The following is a 14,967-nucleotide window of genomic DNA, read 5'->3' as shown; positions in this document are numbered from 1 at the left end:
TTAAGCTGAACATCCCACTTCCTTAAAAAAAACAACAACCGAACAACAACAACAACAACAACAACTCACTTTTAGTACCAGCTTTAGGTTTGAAATGCTTTCACACCGAGGACATGAGTTTTAGGGAAACTCAAGCCTTGGCACCAGTCATTTTAAAAATTAAACACTTAACTTGGCTGGAAAATAAAGATTACATTTGCAACCAGCATCCACAAAAGATTATACCCAATAAATCCCAGAGGGAACTGTAATACTGGTGCAATTCCATAATGGTCAATGTCCTTAAAGCTTGATCCATTGCCACAGCATTAATTGAGAAGAGCAAGCTAAAAGGCTATGTCCCTATTCCTGCACACATTACTTAGGGTTTTTTTCCCCTTGAAGAGTGGAATATACATCAAAATGCATGAATTTGGCAAAATTGAGCCAGGTGTACTAAAACAAATCAAGTTTACAGTTACATATCTGACATAGGAAGCATGCTACGCTCCCTCCTTAGTAGCCCATTTTTCTCATGGGCACTTTTATTTTATCCATTTGGTAAAAGAGAAATAGTGAGTTATTTAGAGTCAATGTTGATGCTAGCCGTAGCACAGTTCAGCCTGCCTAGAGCACTGCATGGCTCTCTCAAAGGGACCCTACTCGAGCAGAAAAATTGCCAGAATACAGAACTGCTCTGCACTACTGAGATATGTTTTGTACCATGGACAACTGCCACCCACTCAAGATTTAGAGGGCTGTCAGAGGATTGGCAAACCTCCTTTTATGCAGAAGGAAATAGTATACGTGGAGGAGAGTTTGAACAGAGATGCACTGTCTGCATCAAACAAACAAACAAAAATGGTTGAGATTCAGATATTTGGAAAAGAACATGAAAAGAGGAAGACTCTTTAATTATGTCTAGCCATAGTAGGTTGCATCCAATGTTAGTCTAACTTAAGACCTTCTCATTTCAACGGGTCTACTTTAATTAGGACTAACGTTGGCTAAAGCCCAATGTGGACAATGCTTCATACTATACTATACTGAACAGTTCATCTGTTTGTCAGCCAATCATCTGCATCAGTGTCTGAGGCTGCTATCAAGCTCACAAACCAGCAAAGATCACATGTAGATGCCAATGTATGAACTACACCTAGAGCCACCTTGATGTCCACAATCATACAAATCACAGTGGCTGTTTACATAGCCCACATGTGGAGGCATCAGGCTCCAGTTCATACAACGGGTGTTTCCGTTTTACTCCAGGCTTGGAACCTTCTGTCTTCTTCCATGCTTAACAATGTAATTTCTGAGATGCTACAGCAGAGAGCTGAAGGTATACAGTACACTATTGATAGAGGTCTCTGTATTGGCAAGGGTTTAATTTAATAACATTTAATTTCATAAGGTGTGTCCTGAAACCTTAAGAAAATTAATCATGACACACTGTGGCAAAGACTCAAATAAATAAAATGGGGAAGAGAGAAAGAGAGAGAGAGAGATGGGGGAATAACAACAACGACAACAACAACAACAACTACAACAACCATGGATCAGGATCCATTTTGTCCTAGGTTTAAAAAAAAGATAAACACTCTCTTTCTCAAGACCTAGTGTAATAACTTCAGCGAATGTCAGCTTGACCTTCCTCAATCCTCTCTCAGCACAAAACACTTTCTTTCATGCTGATTTGATCCGATTCTAATGTCAAGAGGAGAGAATACAATGAAAGCCTTTCTTGGTCATACTAATAGTCCATCAAACCCAATGCCAGGTCTCAGATAGAAGCCAGATTATTTTAAGAAGGTAACATGACACGTGTGGACATTATTTAGTAGTGCTGTGCCAAAAATTTCTCTCATGGAAGTTTCAATCATTCTGATTCAGTGTGACAGGAAAGAAATTGCTTTTTGAAAAAGAATTCAAAGGAGAAGAAATTTCAGAGAAATTCTCATGGGTTTGGTTCAGGGTTCTTGTGCTTACCTTACTTATGAGATGTCTGAGGATTGTGTGCAAGTATCCTGTCTTTCATTGTACAGTCACCTCTCTGACAACCTGTAGACTCCTTGGCTTCCAACACTTCCTGCCCACGAGACAGATAATAAATTTATTCCTCCCACAGGGACTTTTCAGATCAGGAAGTGGAGGCAGCCTGGGAGACTGTAGATCAGTGTTGAGAGGTTTCATAGAAAGAAAAATACAGACAGTATCCTCAGCCACCCTCACAGTGATTAGTTAAGGTTAAAAACACCACCAAGACATATTCAAAATAAAATATAAAATGCCCTGAGAATGAGGCAGAAAAATGGAAGCTCCTTTCATGGAGAAAAAAAACTTCCAGGAAATTCCTGAGATTTTTCTTTTCTTACCTCCTAGAAATAAAAGGACACTTTTCAGAATTTTCTCCACATTTCCTTCAACATGTTTTGTGTGTGGTAGCTGCATTCCCTCCCCTCAATGCCCTGGAGTGATGGAGCATTGTGGAAGATGCAAAATGGGGCCCAGGCTGCCAACACAGTTGATGCTGTTGCCACTTGCAATGGCAGTGCAAAAAAGAAAAAAAACTTTTAGGGGGAAGAAAAAGAAAGAAGCCATTCTACACTCCTTGCCAATGGTGATGCCTACCAAATTGTTGGAGAATTTCTCCTTTCCCTGGAGAAATTTAGTGAAATTGTCCCCCCAATTTCTCTACCCACAAATACGGTGGAGAATTTTGAGAGGCTAATTGCGCATAGCTCTACTATTTAGATTCTAGAGTCTACTACTAAAGCATCCTTTATCCACTCATCTGGATCCAGATAGATATGAGAACAGTTGGCCTAATAATGCCTTTACTCAGAAATACTATGAAGGAGAACATCGTCGCAGGCAAGCAGAACCTAAGAATGGCTTGGCTGCATTAGACTAATATTCATCATTCTTGAATCCAGCATCCAGTTTTCAGCAGAGGCCAAAGAGATATCACAAGCAGACAAGCAGTTCATAAAGGAGACAACCATTCTCTATCGCCCAAGCATCTAAAAGCTAATTGGCAAATTCTTGTTTTACATTATTACCAACCAAGCTCACACCCTAAGAAGTCTAAAGGCTTTTAGAAGATTTGACCTAAAGTAATATTGCACACAAGAATTCAGACAGGCCTTTTCTACAGCTGAGTTTATGGGTTCCGCTGGTGCTGTAGCTGTCCCTGCAATCCCAAATCACGTGGGACTCCTTGCACAGTTCACTGCTTGTATAAATAGGTGGCTAACATGGCTCAAGCCAGGTAAAACCCCACCTGTGAAACCCCTCGAAAATGAAGAGTGCCCTGGATATGGTTATAGTTCTTCTGAACCACAAGGATGCCTCTTCATCCAAGCAACTAAACATATGGAGTGGTACCCAAGTAGTTTGAGACTGAGGCAGCAGAACACAGCCAATACAATTTAACTGGGCACAATTTAATGAGCTCTTCCTAAACATTTTGGCAGAGGTGGTTGAATGGTCTCTGTTTGGACCAATGTTTAAAGAAAACCTTGATTTCTTTAGGAAAAGGATTAGGCCAGATATATAATATATATATATATATATATATATATATATATACACACACACACACACACACACAATAAGTATTCACCCAAATATCTAAAAAGAATATAGGTCATTCATTATATTTTACTTCCATACTTTATTCTTTTCTACATTCATTCACCACTATACTCTAGATACTGCCATGTCCCAGTGCTTCTAACCAGATCCTGCCGCCGCCTATCACTTCGTTTCATTCCATACAGCTAAATATGTAGAACCAAATAATCATACTGCTGCTACAAGCAAAACAGAATATTAAAATATGAATATAGAACACACATCAACATGAGTTTGAGCAGCAGAGATCTTCTCAAAGGCAGCATCTAATTCATTTCTTATCCAATTCAGTGTATTACATAGTTCAGGATAAATCCCATTCAGCTTTCTAATAAATACGCATGTAAGATGCTCATATACATTCAAGCATACATTCCTATAGCAACAGATCAAGTTATGGCCTATTCTTAGCTTTTTGGCATCACAGAAAATACTCCATCTCAAAGCCATAGAAGTAAATAAGCAATCTCTTTCCCCCCCTCGCTTTCATACCTGGTATTATGGAAATCTCTTTTAAGTTTGATGAATTGAAGACTGATTCAACTGGAAACAGCATCCTTCACAGCAGCACACACAATATTTATAGCTCCATGGTGGTTCGTAACAATTGAAACACAGAAGACTATGTAACATATATACATATATAAATGACTAATAAGGGCCATAGCGCTGATATCATATATGCTTCCAGATGCATAAAAATTATGGAGGCAGTTTATCAGAATGAATAAAAATTCTTATGGGATTTAATAATAGATTCAAGTGAAATGTATTGAGATATCTCCTTGCTTTACTCACTTCCATATAAGTGTCTGTCCCCTTTTATAATTTTATAAATATTTCACAGATATGTTCAATCTATGTGGCAAAATTACCTGCATGATCAAATCTAAAATATCTACACTGGTTTACATTTAATGCATCTATGAATTTTGGTTATTAGGTTAAAAGTGCTCTTCTCAAAAAACGATGTAAGGCAATTCTAGAATAAGTAGATCATCTGAACCAGATAAATATAGTTGCAATTCATACTTCTTTTCCTAGAAATAATTTGTATGTGCTGTATGATGATAAAAATAATAATACTTGTAGTACATTTCTTTCTTTTTAAAGTAACAAACATACAACTAGAATATACCAATTGATTCTTCTGATGTTTTGTTTTATTTTCACTGTTAAATAGAAATAAATATAATGTAAAAAAAAATGTGAACCACCCAGAGAGCATTGTTTATTGGGTGGTATAAAAATGCAACAAATATAAATATATATATTGTTGTAATTTAAAACTGCAAAACAATTGGTACCCTCTTCAGTTTGGCAGATGTGCTACATCCATAAACTGGAGAGCCAGTGCTGGTGTAGTGGTTATTGTGTTGGACTGGGACTTGTGAGATCCAGGTTTTAGTCCCTACTTAGCCATGAAGCTCATTGGTTGACTTTCAGCCAGTCACTGACTCTTAGCTCATCTTACCTCTCAGGGTTTTGTGAGGACAAAAATGCAGAGGAGGTAGATCATGTAAGCCACTTTGGGTTCCTTCCATAAGGAAAAATGGTGGTATATAAATGTAGTAGTAGTACTAGTAGTAACAACAACAACAACAACAACAACAACAACAACAACAACATCTAACTAGGACTTTTTGCTGTAGTTGTATTTTTACTTCTGTTATGTATTTATCCTACTGTGTATTCTTAAGCAGTTCTATTGCTAAAATCACAAGGCTGCTTGTTGCGAGATATCTCTGGAAACTAAATAGTTTTTTAAGCAGTACTTGTTTTTTGGGGGGGAGAAACACCCTGATGTTGTTGTTGTTTTTTCAAAAAAACTAATTGCATCCAACTAATTATTAATACCCCCCCCTTTCATCCACAGAATGTTCTGGCTCACAACCCTCCAAATAAGGAGGAGAGGGGTGAGAGAAACGAAAAGGTGAAGGGACCTTTTAAATAGCCACAGCTTGTACAAAGCAGAAGGGTTTCTTTTTTATTACCAAAAAGTTATACAAACAATATGAAATATCAAGACAAGGTTTAGGAAGTTTCCAAATGCTCTTGGCGTATCGTTGAGTTCCCACCTCCCCATACGCTTCAGTTCCAGCTTTTTTCCAAACCGATTTGGGGGAGGGTTTTTTTCTTTCTTTCTGCCACCTATGAACACAGTGGATGTTGTATTATTATAATATATATATAACACAGCATCCCCATCTGTTCTTTCTGAAGTTGTGCTTCATCCCTGCCAGTGTTTTCCTCTTTAAAAGGATGCTCTGCCTGCAGAAAGCCAGAAGCAACGTGACTGAAATCTTTCATTTATCCACTGGGATTTCAGCTAGGAAGCTGCAATTGATTTGCAGGGGGCTTTCTGCCTCTGCGTGTATTATCTAGTTAAGAGCCAGCCTACTGTGCAAAGGAAATCAAAGGAGATGGCGTAGAAGTTGGATGGCAGGAACAAGAGGGATTTATTTCAAGTCTGAAAGGTGGCAGGACTAGAAGGGGGGAGGGGTTAGAAAATTCCATCACTAATTAGTTTGGGGTCTCTCTCTCTCTCTCTCTCTCCCTCTCTCTCTCTCTCTCTGCCTCTCTCCATCCCTAATGGATGTTGAGGTCCAATTGCCACCAGCATCCTGGCCTGTCCATCATGAGCTTTAAAGAATTGCTGCCCAATGAAGTCTGGTCCCCATATTAATGAGACCGATCTAAGGCAGAGTCAATTAAATCAAATTCCCACCCACCTCCCTCATCTATCTGCAATGTGCAGCCACAGCAGCAACAGCAGCATTGGCACCAATGACATTCCCAGTATTAATAGAGGATTTCAGTACTGCATTCAAGGGAAAGGAAGGGGAGGAGAGGGGGGAGGGACATGGCTACTGAGTGAAATTTATATGGTTTAGAACTAGAGAAAAACACACTGCAGGATTCACACCGGAATGAAAGTAAAGGACGCAGTCTTTCTCCCCAACCAGCCATCCTAAATAAATAAATAATAAATAAAAAACCCTCTTGCAATTATAAAGTGCCACTGGGGGTTAAGAAAATAGGAATGACCCAAGCTTTGAAAACATTTTCACTTTAATACTGAAAAAATATGCCATTATAAAATCCTCAAATAGAATTAGTAAGTCTCACTTGCTTTTGCCTCAGCTCGGATTTTCCTCCAGTTTTTTTTTTTTTTTTTTTTTTTAAGAGTGTGATTTACAAGAGCACAAAAATCTTCTTCTCCCATTCAACTTTGCAGCTTAAGCACTCGAGTGGCATTAACTGATCATGCTTAACTGCTTCAGATTTTGTTTTCTTTCTTTTTTTAAAAAAAAAAAAACCCAAATATTTTAACACTTTTTTTATCATCAGAGAAAATGCCAAGGGTATTTTTTGTTTTACATTCAGATGGAAAGGCATTATTGGAGATGTCGATTTCCAAAGGAAACTCAAAAAATAACCAGAAGCAAATTGGCCCCCTCCTCCCTCCCCCAACAGAAAGCAAATCTGCCCAACAAAGTAATTTTCCCCACCCCCAAACGCAAAATCTGAACCCATGAGAGTATAGCCATGCAAACATGTCTTAAATAAAATCTTTACATTTTTCCTTGTTTGTTTCACAGTAAAAGGACGATCTCTACTGCCTAGCAATCACACAAAAATAATGGCGAAATGGCACTTTTTTTTATTCTTATTATACTGTGTTTTGTATATAGAAAGTTTGATACGATGGAACTTATCAGGTAAGAGGGAGGACGAGGTGAACTGGACGCTGCTTCCATTTGGGGCTGAAGCGTCCCTGGGTGGTTTGTATCCATGCGAACCATGCAGCAACTTGGGTTTGTTTGTTTTGTTCTTTCTAGATCAGAGTTATTTATTTACAATACATTCATGCCTTCGTGCAACTGGACACTCCTGCTTTGTACGCAATGAGGAAGGCACAAGGGGAGCCCTTGTCTTCCCACCACGCACAGGGCCAATAAATCCACATGGTCATAGGTCATCCTGCAGAAGAGTGCATACTCCCTCTCTCTCTCTCTCTCTCTCTCTCTCTCGCCCCAAGTTGAGCCATCCTTGGCTCTTTTAATGGATCCTTCTTTGTTTCCCATTGGCTATGCTGTGCACGGCTACACCAAGCACAGCAAGTTAGGGCTAGGCGAAAAGAAAAGAAAAAAAGGGGGAAAAAAGGGAAGAAAAGAAAAGAAGAAAGGCCTCCACTCATGGCTTTTAGCCCCAGTTTGGTGAGTGGGCAGGTAAGAAGGTAGCTCTAGAAGGGCTAAGCCCCAACCCTTGTTGTGGTCCATTCACATCAGCAGACAAGACAGCAATGCACAGATCAGGGAAAGGGAGCTTTGAACCACTGGAAGGGAGTCGAGGTTGCTAGCTGCTGAAGTTGAACTGTTTGCCCATATATGACTTTAATCTTTAATTTCAATGTTTGTATTCCCCCACTCTTGTGTCTTAGTCCGATAGGGAGTGAGAGCCACAGTCATACACTCTATGGGCTCCATCTGTATTGTAGGGTCCATTGTGCCAGTAGGAGGAGTCGCAGACTGTCTGTAAGGAATTGATTTCAGAGGCAGAGGAGTTGGCATCCCTCCTCTTGGAGCGCTTTCGGTTCCTCAAGATGAAGACCAGCATGCCAACCACGGTGAAGGCAGACGTGACAAAGACCAACAAAAGGCCAGGCACCAGCACTGAGATGGAGACCCTGCTGGTCTCCAGGTAGGAGTTGGAGTGAGTCCCAGTCTCGGCCAACCCAGTGCTATTCTTATGGGTGGAAGTCAAAGTGGGCAAGACTTTGAGTTGAGGGCAAATGGCCTCATTGGAGAGGGTTTCAAAGTCCTCCTTGAAGAATTCTTCTGGAGTCTCACATCTCAGGTCACTCATCATCACCTTGGGCCGCAGCATCTCCACCCACTGTTTGAAAGGGACAATGGGACACTTACAGTCCCATGGGTTGTCATGCAGATCTATTTGAGTGATGGATGTGAGCTGGTCTAGCACACCTGCCACTGGCAGGTACAGAAAATAGTTGTTGTGGATGCTGAGTTTGGAGAGAGAGACCCCTGCAAAGACATCAACAGGGAGGGATCTCAGAAGGTTATTATTCAAGATGAGGACCCTCAATTTAGGCATGGCATTAAATGTCCCTGGCATGATGAGCTGGATAACATTAAATTCCATGTTTAAGTACTCAAGGTTTTGCAAGCCATTGAACTTCTCCCGAGACAGAATGTCCAAATAGTTATTGTCCATGTAGAGCCACACCAGTTCCAAAAGGTTCTTGAAGGTGTTGTTCTCCATTGTGGCAATGTTGTTGTTCCCCAAATCCAACAGATTGAGCTTCCGGTAATCCACAAAATGCGATTTTCGAATGGTGTGGATCTTGTTCCCTCTCAAGAACAGCTCATGCACATTGGATGGCTTGGGTTTCAGATCCACCAGGCTGCTGACGTTGCCATCATTGCAATTCACCTTGAATCCTCCAGGGATCTGGTGGCAAGAGCAGGTGGCAGGACAAGGTGTGCTGGTTGAGGACTTGCCTTTCACGCTGAGGGTAGAGCCAGCCACTGTAGGTCTGGTCTTGATTTGCCAGTTGACAGGGATCTTTGTACCCCCGTGAGGAGCAGAGCCAGGTGTGGCAGGATCTTCCTTGCCATGGATCTTAAAAGGGGTCGGAATGGGGCCAGGGTCACAGGTCTCCTCTTCTGCAGGTGGAGCAGCTAGGCTGGAATCCACTCGGTTTTTTCTGCACAGCTCTTGCTCAGTGGTCTCATTTAAATCCTTGCCCTGTAACCTAGTGGGGGCTTCACAAATCACCCGACCGATCAACGCGTTCTTGGGGATGTTCTCCAGCCACTCTTTCAAGGAGAGCAGATCGCAGGTGCAGTCCCATGGGTTATCCTCCAGCAAAATCTCAGCAATGCCCGGGATCTGCTCCAAAACGTCTTCGTAAGGCAAGGTTTTCAGGCGGTTGCCCCGCAGGTCCAGGTGGGTGATGGGCACATACTGGAACACGTTGGCAGGCAAGATGCTGATGAGGTTGTCGTTGAGAATCAGCACCTCCAGTTTGTTTAAGTCCCTGAACGCCCCCGGGTCAATATCCCTCAATAAATTAAAATCAGCCTGGAGGTATTCCAGATCGTCCAAGCCCAGGAAGGTCTGCTTGCGAAACGACTTGATCTTGTTGTTGTTGATGTGCAGCCGCTTCACCAGCTGCAGCCCCAGGAAAGCCCCCGGCACGATTTCGTGCAAGCCGTTGTTTTCCATGTGCAAGCTGACTGCATTGTAAAAGTTAGCGAACTCATTGGGGAAAAGGCGGGTGAGGGAATTGCCGTGCAGGAACAAATGGTAGAACTGGGAAGTGGGGGCCGAGAAGCGTTGCAGGCTGGAGAAGCCCTTTTTCTCGCAGTCGACGTGCAAGTCGCCTTCGATCTCGGTGCAGGAGCAGATCTTCTCTTTGCAAACGTCCCCTGTCACATTCCCGGCGGCGAAACAAAGAGACGTCTCCAGCAACAGAATCCAAAGCAGCATTTTTAAACCGAGCGAGTCATCCCCGAACTGGAGCACACAGAGTAAACTGCGAGGCAAAATCCCCCTCTCAAGCTGGAGCCCAGTCAAGTTCCTTCCAGGCATGGAATGTCCGAACCATCGCCAAAACGGGGGGGGGGGGGGAGCGGGATGGAGGGAAAGACGGGAAAAGGGGGGGGGGGAGAAAAGGGAAAGGGAGAAACAAGAAAAAAGAAAGAGAAAGAGAGACAGTGGCGTTGGCTAGGGAGGAATGAATGGAATGGTGGTGGGGGAGAGATCGGAGGGTTGGGGGCACTGTCTGGTCTCCTTTTAGCCCTCTCTCCCCCCACAAACACTGCAACAGCCCGGACTCCGGTCAGCGATCATATCCACAAACTATCCAGGCACATACTGCGAGGCCCAGGAAGGGGAAAAGTTGAAGACCCCCCCTTCATAACCTCCACCCCCAGAAGCAATCCCACCCCCCTTCTCCTTCCCCCAAAGAAAAGCGAAGTCGGTCTCCGGCTGCAGGCTCGGCTAAGGAACGATCTCGCTAGGAATCGTCGGCGGCAGCAGCAGCAGCAGCAGCAGCAGCCGCTGCATTGGCAGGCGAGCGGCAGGGCTGGGGGAGCAGCGGCGGGAGAGGCGAGCTTCCCGTGTGCATGGCTTGGCTCCGGACTGACCTTGCTTTTTCCCCTTTTTGCTTTCTCTCGCTAGCTCGCAAAGCCGGTGGCCGCTGGACGCCCTGGAGACCCCCGCTGGGTGCTGTCCAGTCCCCCTTGGTGCTGAAATCACGCCCCAGTCTAACGACGGGCTGGCGAACCAATGGCGCTCCGAAAATTCTGCAATCGCTGCGTTTTTGGTCTGTCCATTTCTCTCTCCCTTACGGCGCTCCCTTGCGTTCTCTCTCTCTCTCTCTCTCTCTCCGGTTTCTCCCGTCTTCCCCTGCTTGCGCGCTGTTCTCTTCTTCTTTTCTCCTCCTCCTCCTCCTCGTCTTCCGAGCTGCACACTTACTCACTCATTCACGCACAGAAGGCAGGAGTTGCTAAGAGGTGCTGCTCTTTCCAGCCTGGTGCACTCTGAAAGATCTGACACCCTCTGTTGAGCCGCAGTGGCAAAAATCCATCTGCTGAGGGAATGCTGGAGAGGAAGGGGGGTGGATATAGAAAGGAGCGAGGGGGGGGGGAGAGAGAAATCAACCCAGGTCCAGAGCAAGCGTTGAAGGAGGGGGGTAGGAAACTGGCGCCCAAGCCGTCCGTCTCTTTAAGGGCTCTCTCCTAAATGGATTCTTTCATGTCTGCCTTTTAATCACGGAAAGTTGTACGTTCCCTTTCCTCCCTGTCCAAGCTGCCCGCGACCACGCAGGCGTCGCGCGCGCACCTGGATCCGAGTTCGTTCTCCGGCAAAGGCGAGGATGGGGGGGGGGGGAGGCAGAGCCTCGGGTGTCCCAGGGTGGCTTGCTTCGAATTAGTGTCAGGGTGTCAAGCGACTAGCGATCGGAGGTAATTATACTGCACGCCATTTTTTTTCCAGTGGATCGCTTCCTCCCTCCCTGCAGTAGAGAAAGGTTGTCACGCTGCATTTGGCGTCGTTCTCCCTTCCTTCCCTTCCTTCCTTTTCTTTCTTTTTTGCCTTTGCAGTGCCGAACTGTGGAGCAATGCTGTTCCTTTATATCGATTCGAAGGAGGCGGAGGAGTTCGCTTCTGTGCGGGAGAGCCTTCTTTCCATCCGGTCTACAAGGGGCGGGGGGGGGGGGAGAAATATGGGTGTTGTTGTTTTGTTGTTGTTTCCCCCCAAGCTGACTTCGATCGGGTCTTCCTGCCCTCCCGCTTTGCACTTCAAAAGAAAGAAAAGGGGGTGGACGGGAGGGGGGGAGGAATCCGCAAAACGCTCACTTACCTTTCAGATTTCTGCTCAAAGTGGCGGCTATCTGTGTGGAGATGTGAAGCGGGTGAGAGAAGAGACTTTGAAAGTGTCGCCGGGGGTTGTTAAAACCGGAGGGAAACGTTTGCCTCGTCTCGAGGGTTTCAGGAGATGTCCGCAAGCGAGAAACCAGTTGCATCTCCGATGGTGCAGAGAGGAATCCCAGTTCCCAGACCGTTTTGCGCTAAAGGAGACCCAGAGCTCGTGTGTTACATGCCTTCCCATCCATGGCTGGATTCTCGCCCGGGTTTGCGCATCTGCCGTCCCATAATTACGTTGGCGCCCTTGGTGAACTTCGCATCCAACTGGTTGGACGAGGAAGGAAAATAAGGCAGAAACGAAAGAATGGGGTAGGAAGAACCACAGGGTTCTTGACACGGAAATTCAGGGAGCCGTCTAAATCCTTCGTCCCTGTTGAAAATCTCCCCCCCCCCCCGTTCTCCTTCTCCTTTCTATTTTAGAAGCCAAGCCTTCTGCGGTTCTTCAAGTCAGTCACCCATCACCCTTAATCTTCAACTCGAATTCATTTCAATGGGCAATTGGCAACCTCTGCCGGCCACCGTTCCAGACTAGCAAAAGAAAATTGGTAATGACATCGAAATTGGAAATAGTGCCTCCCCTACTCTAAGAAAAGCTGGTAAATAACCCCCCACCCCCAAACAAACAAAAAAAGAACCAGCAAAGGTGGAACTAACACATGTAAATGAGAGAAGAAAAATTAACAGCCTATTTCTATACACATCTACTCAGAAGTAAGTCTAATTTATTTCAGTGGGGCTTACTCCTAAGCAAACTGATATACGGTTGCAGCCTAACTAAGCAAACAGAAAGGCTGGTGCTGTGGTAAGGGCCGATTCACACCTGTCTGTGGCTATTATTTGGTTTTCTCTGAGAGTTTTAAAAGAGGTTTTCAAGAGAATGGCTGGCAGAATATGGAAAGGGTAGAGAGATGTATGGGGAGAAAGCTTGTAATAAAGCCACTGAAGGGGGAAGAAAGGGGTATGGGATCAAAGAAGGCAGGAACAACTGGCAAAAAGAAAGGAAAAGAGAGAAGGCAGGACACCCATTGCGTGCCTAAGCTAGACCCCCTGAGCTATTTGGCTCCTAGCCAGCATTTGGGGGCTTTATTGAAATTATTTCAGCGGTTGGAGAAAGACACAAACTGCAATCAGGGAAAGTGCATGAGGTTAAATGCACATTTATGGGAAGCTCACACCAGTGTGTGTGTGTGTGTGTGTGTGTGTGTGTGTGTGTTTGGGGAGGGGGGTTGTTATAGTGCCTGAAAATCAAGCAGAAAAAGAGAATGGCCTATAGTCACTGCACTCACTATTTCAGAAGGTACCTGATGATTTGAATTTTACACACACACACACACACATACCTCTGACTCCTTGCTTTCCTGTGTTCCAGGTAAGATCCTTCTCTCCTCCACCCGCTCTTCTCATACACTGCAGGCCTAAGACATTTTGCTGCCTGGAACTGAGACCAAATGGACCCCCTTCCCTTAGGGACAAGACTGCATCATTCCGACACCCAATTCCTTCCTCCACCTGTCTTCTATTGGTATTGCTGCTGGAAGCCCTGTCTTCTGATTGTGTGGAAATGGAATGACTAGAAATGGCTGCATGAAAGGAGAGTAACCGTGGCTCCAGTGATGAAGTTCTCATGGTGTATTGGCGTGGAGGGGCACAATCATGTACGGCTGGAAGATGACTGCCTGCCACAGTGGTGACTTCTAAATTGGGGATGGGGAATGGATTGAAGGGGGCTTATAATCCCCACTGGGGGAGGCAGCACGGGCTTTCCAGAAGCCATTAGGATCACTGGGCCTACACCACCTGCCTCCCATGGCTTCTGGTGACCAATGGGAGGTGGCCTTCTGTATGGGAATGACCCCGGCGCAGTGCCAGAATGAGAACAGATGGCAGAAGAGTCATGCTAATCTCGCTTGGGCAGGAAAAGCTGGGCACGAAAAGCTTACTTTTCGGCTGCACATCTTTGGCTGTTTGCCCTGGATGGCTCCAAATCAGCAGCTGCGTCATATAACTGTTGTACTAATGTTGTTCCCCGCCTCGATCCAAAGGGAAAGGTGGGTAAGAAATAGATGTTGTTGTTGATGATGATGATGTTTAGACAGCCCGTGTGTGTGTGTGTGTGTGTGTGTGTGTGTGTGTAAGGGCTTCCATAATAGAGGATATGTGACTTCTGGGCATTGAAAGTCCACCCATTCCCGTTTTAGAAGTTAAACAGTAACCAACACCCCTTACAATAGCCTCTAATGGTTTTGGCCACATCCAGTTTGTCTCTTGTTCCCCACTGATGTAAATTTGCATGGAGACATTGTAGGGGAAGAGAGGCAGACCGGGCTGGCTAGGAAATATCACCAAATGATATGTGGTGATAGTTGGTGCATAATGATAGTTGGTTCATAATGGCACAGCTAAAGCAGCCATTATACACCAAACTATGCAGCCATGGGGACTGCATCTGGCAGTCTAAACACTTTAGGCCTGGTTTGCAGGCATGGATGCCTTTTTACACCATGACCTCCATATGGGTAATAAATGGGGCCAATATGTTTGGGAGCATCCTTAAAGTATCACAAGAACTGCTCAAGGAACTGCTTATAGCACTTGTTCTATCAGGTTCGGTGAAGAAGTTTCCCTGCTATCCTTCCAATCTCTGTGCAACGATGCTGCTAGAACAAATTTCAGGGGCTCCATAAAATGTCCTTGTTATAGCAATTCTAGACTACAGAAAATTAGGTGTTGTGATCAATATATAATATAGCTCTGCACTTTTACTAATTTGACCTTTTTGCCGTTTAAATTCCCTTCCCCGCCTTGACACATTTGAGGCTGCAAACCAGAAGGGCAATGAAGCAGCCAACAAGTTATAGAACAGCATATTAAATTGGTCAAAGCATTTCCAGAACAGCGG

General features: G+C 44.5%; 1 protein-coding gene across 1 annotated transcript; it reads right to left on the bottom strand.

Annotated features, from left to right (window-relative positions):
- Positions 1–6,928: 6,928 nt before the first annotated feature.
- Positions 6,929–10,244, bottom strand: SLITRK1 (SLIT and NTRK like family member 1). Its single transcript, XM_063126070.1, has one exon. It carries the CDS (start codon positions 10,228–10,230, stop codon positions 8,053–8,055), a length of 2,178 nt encoding a protein of 725 aa, XP_062982140.1. The 5' UTR covers positions 10,231–10,244; the 3' UTR covers positions 6,929–8,052.
- Between the last annotated feature and the right edge of the window lie 4,723 nt (positions 10,245–14,967).

Source organism: Elgaria multicarinata, chromosome 5, assembly GCF_023053635.1.
Source record: "Elgaria multicarinata webbii isolate HBS135686 ecotype San Diego chromosome 5, rElgMul1.1.pri, whole genome shotgun sequence".
Taxonomy (NCBI): domain Eukaryota; kingdom Metazoa; phylum Chordata; class Lepidosauria; order Squamata; family Anguidae; genus Elgaria; species Elgaria multicarinata.
Note: the sequence above shows the minus strand (reverse complement) of the source record. Positions and strands in the feature narration are given on the sequence as shown.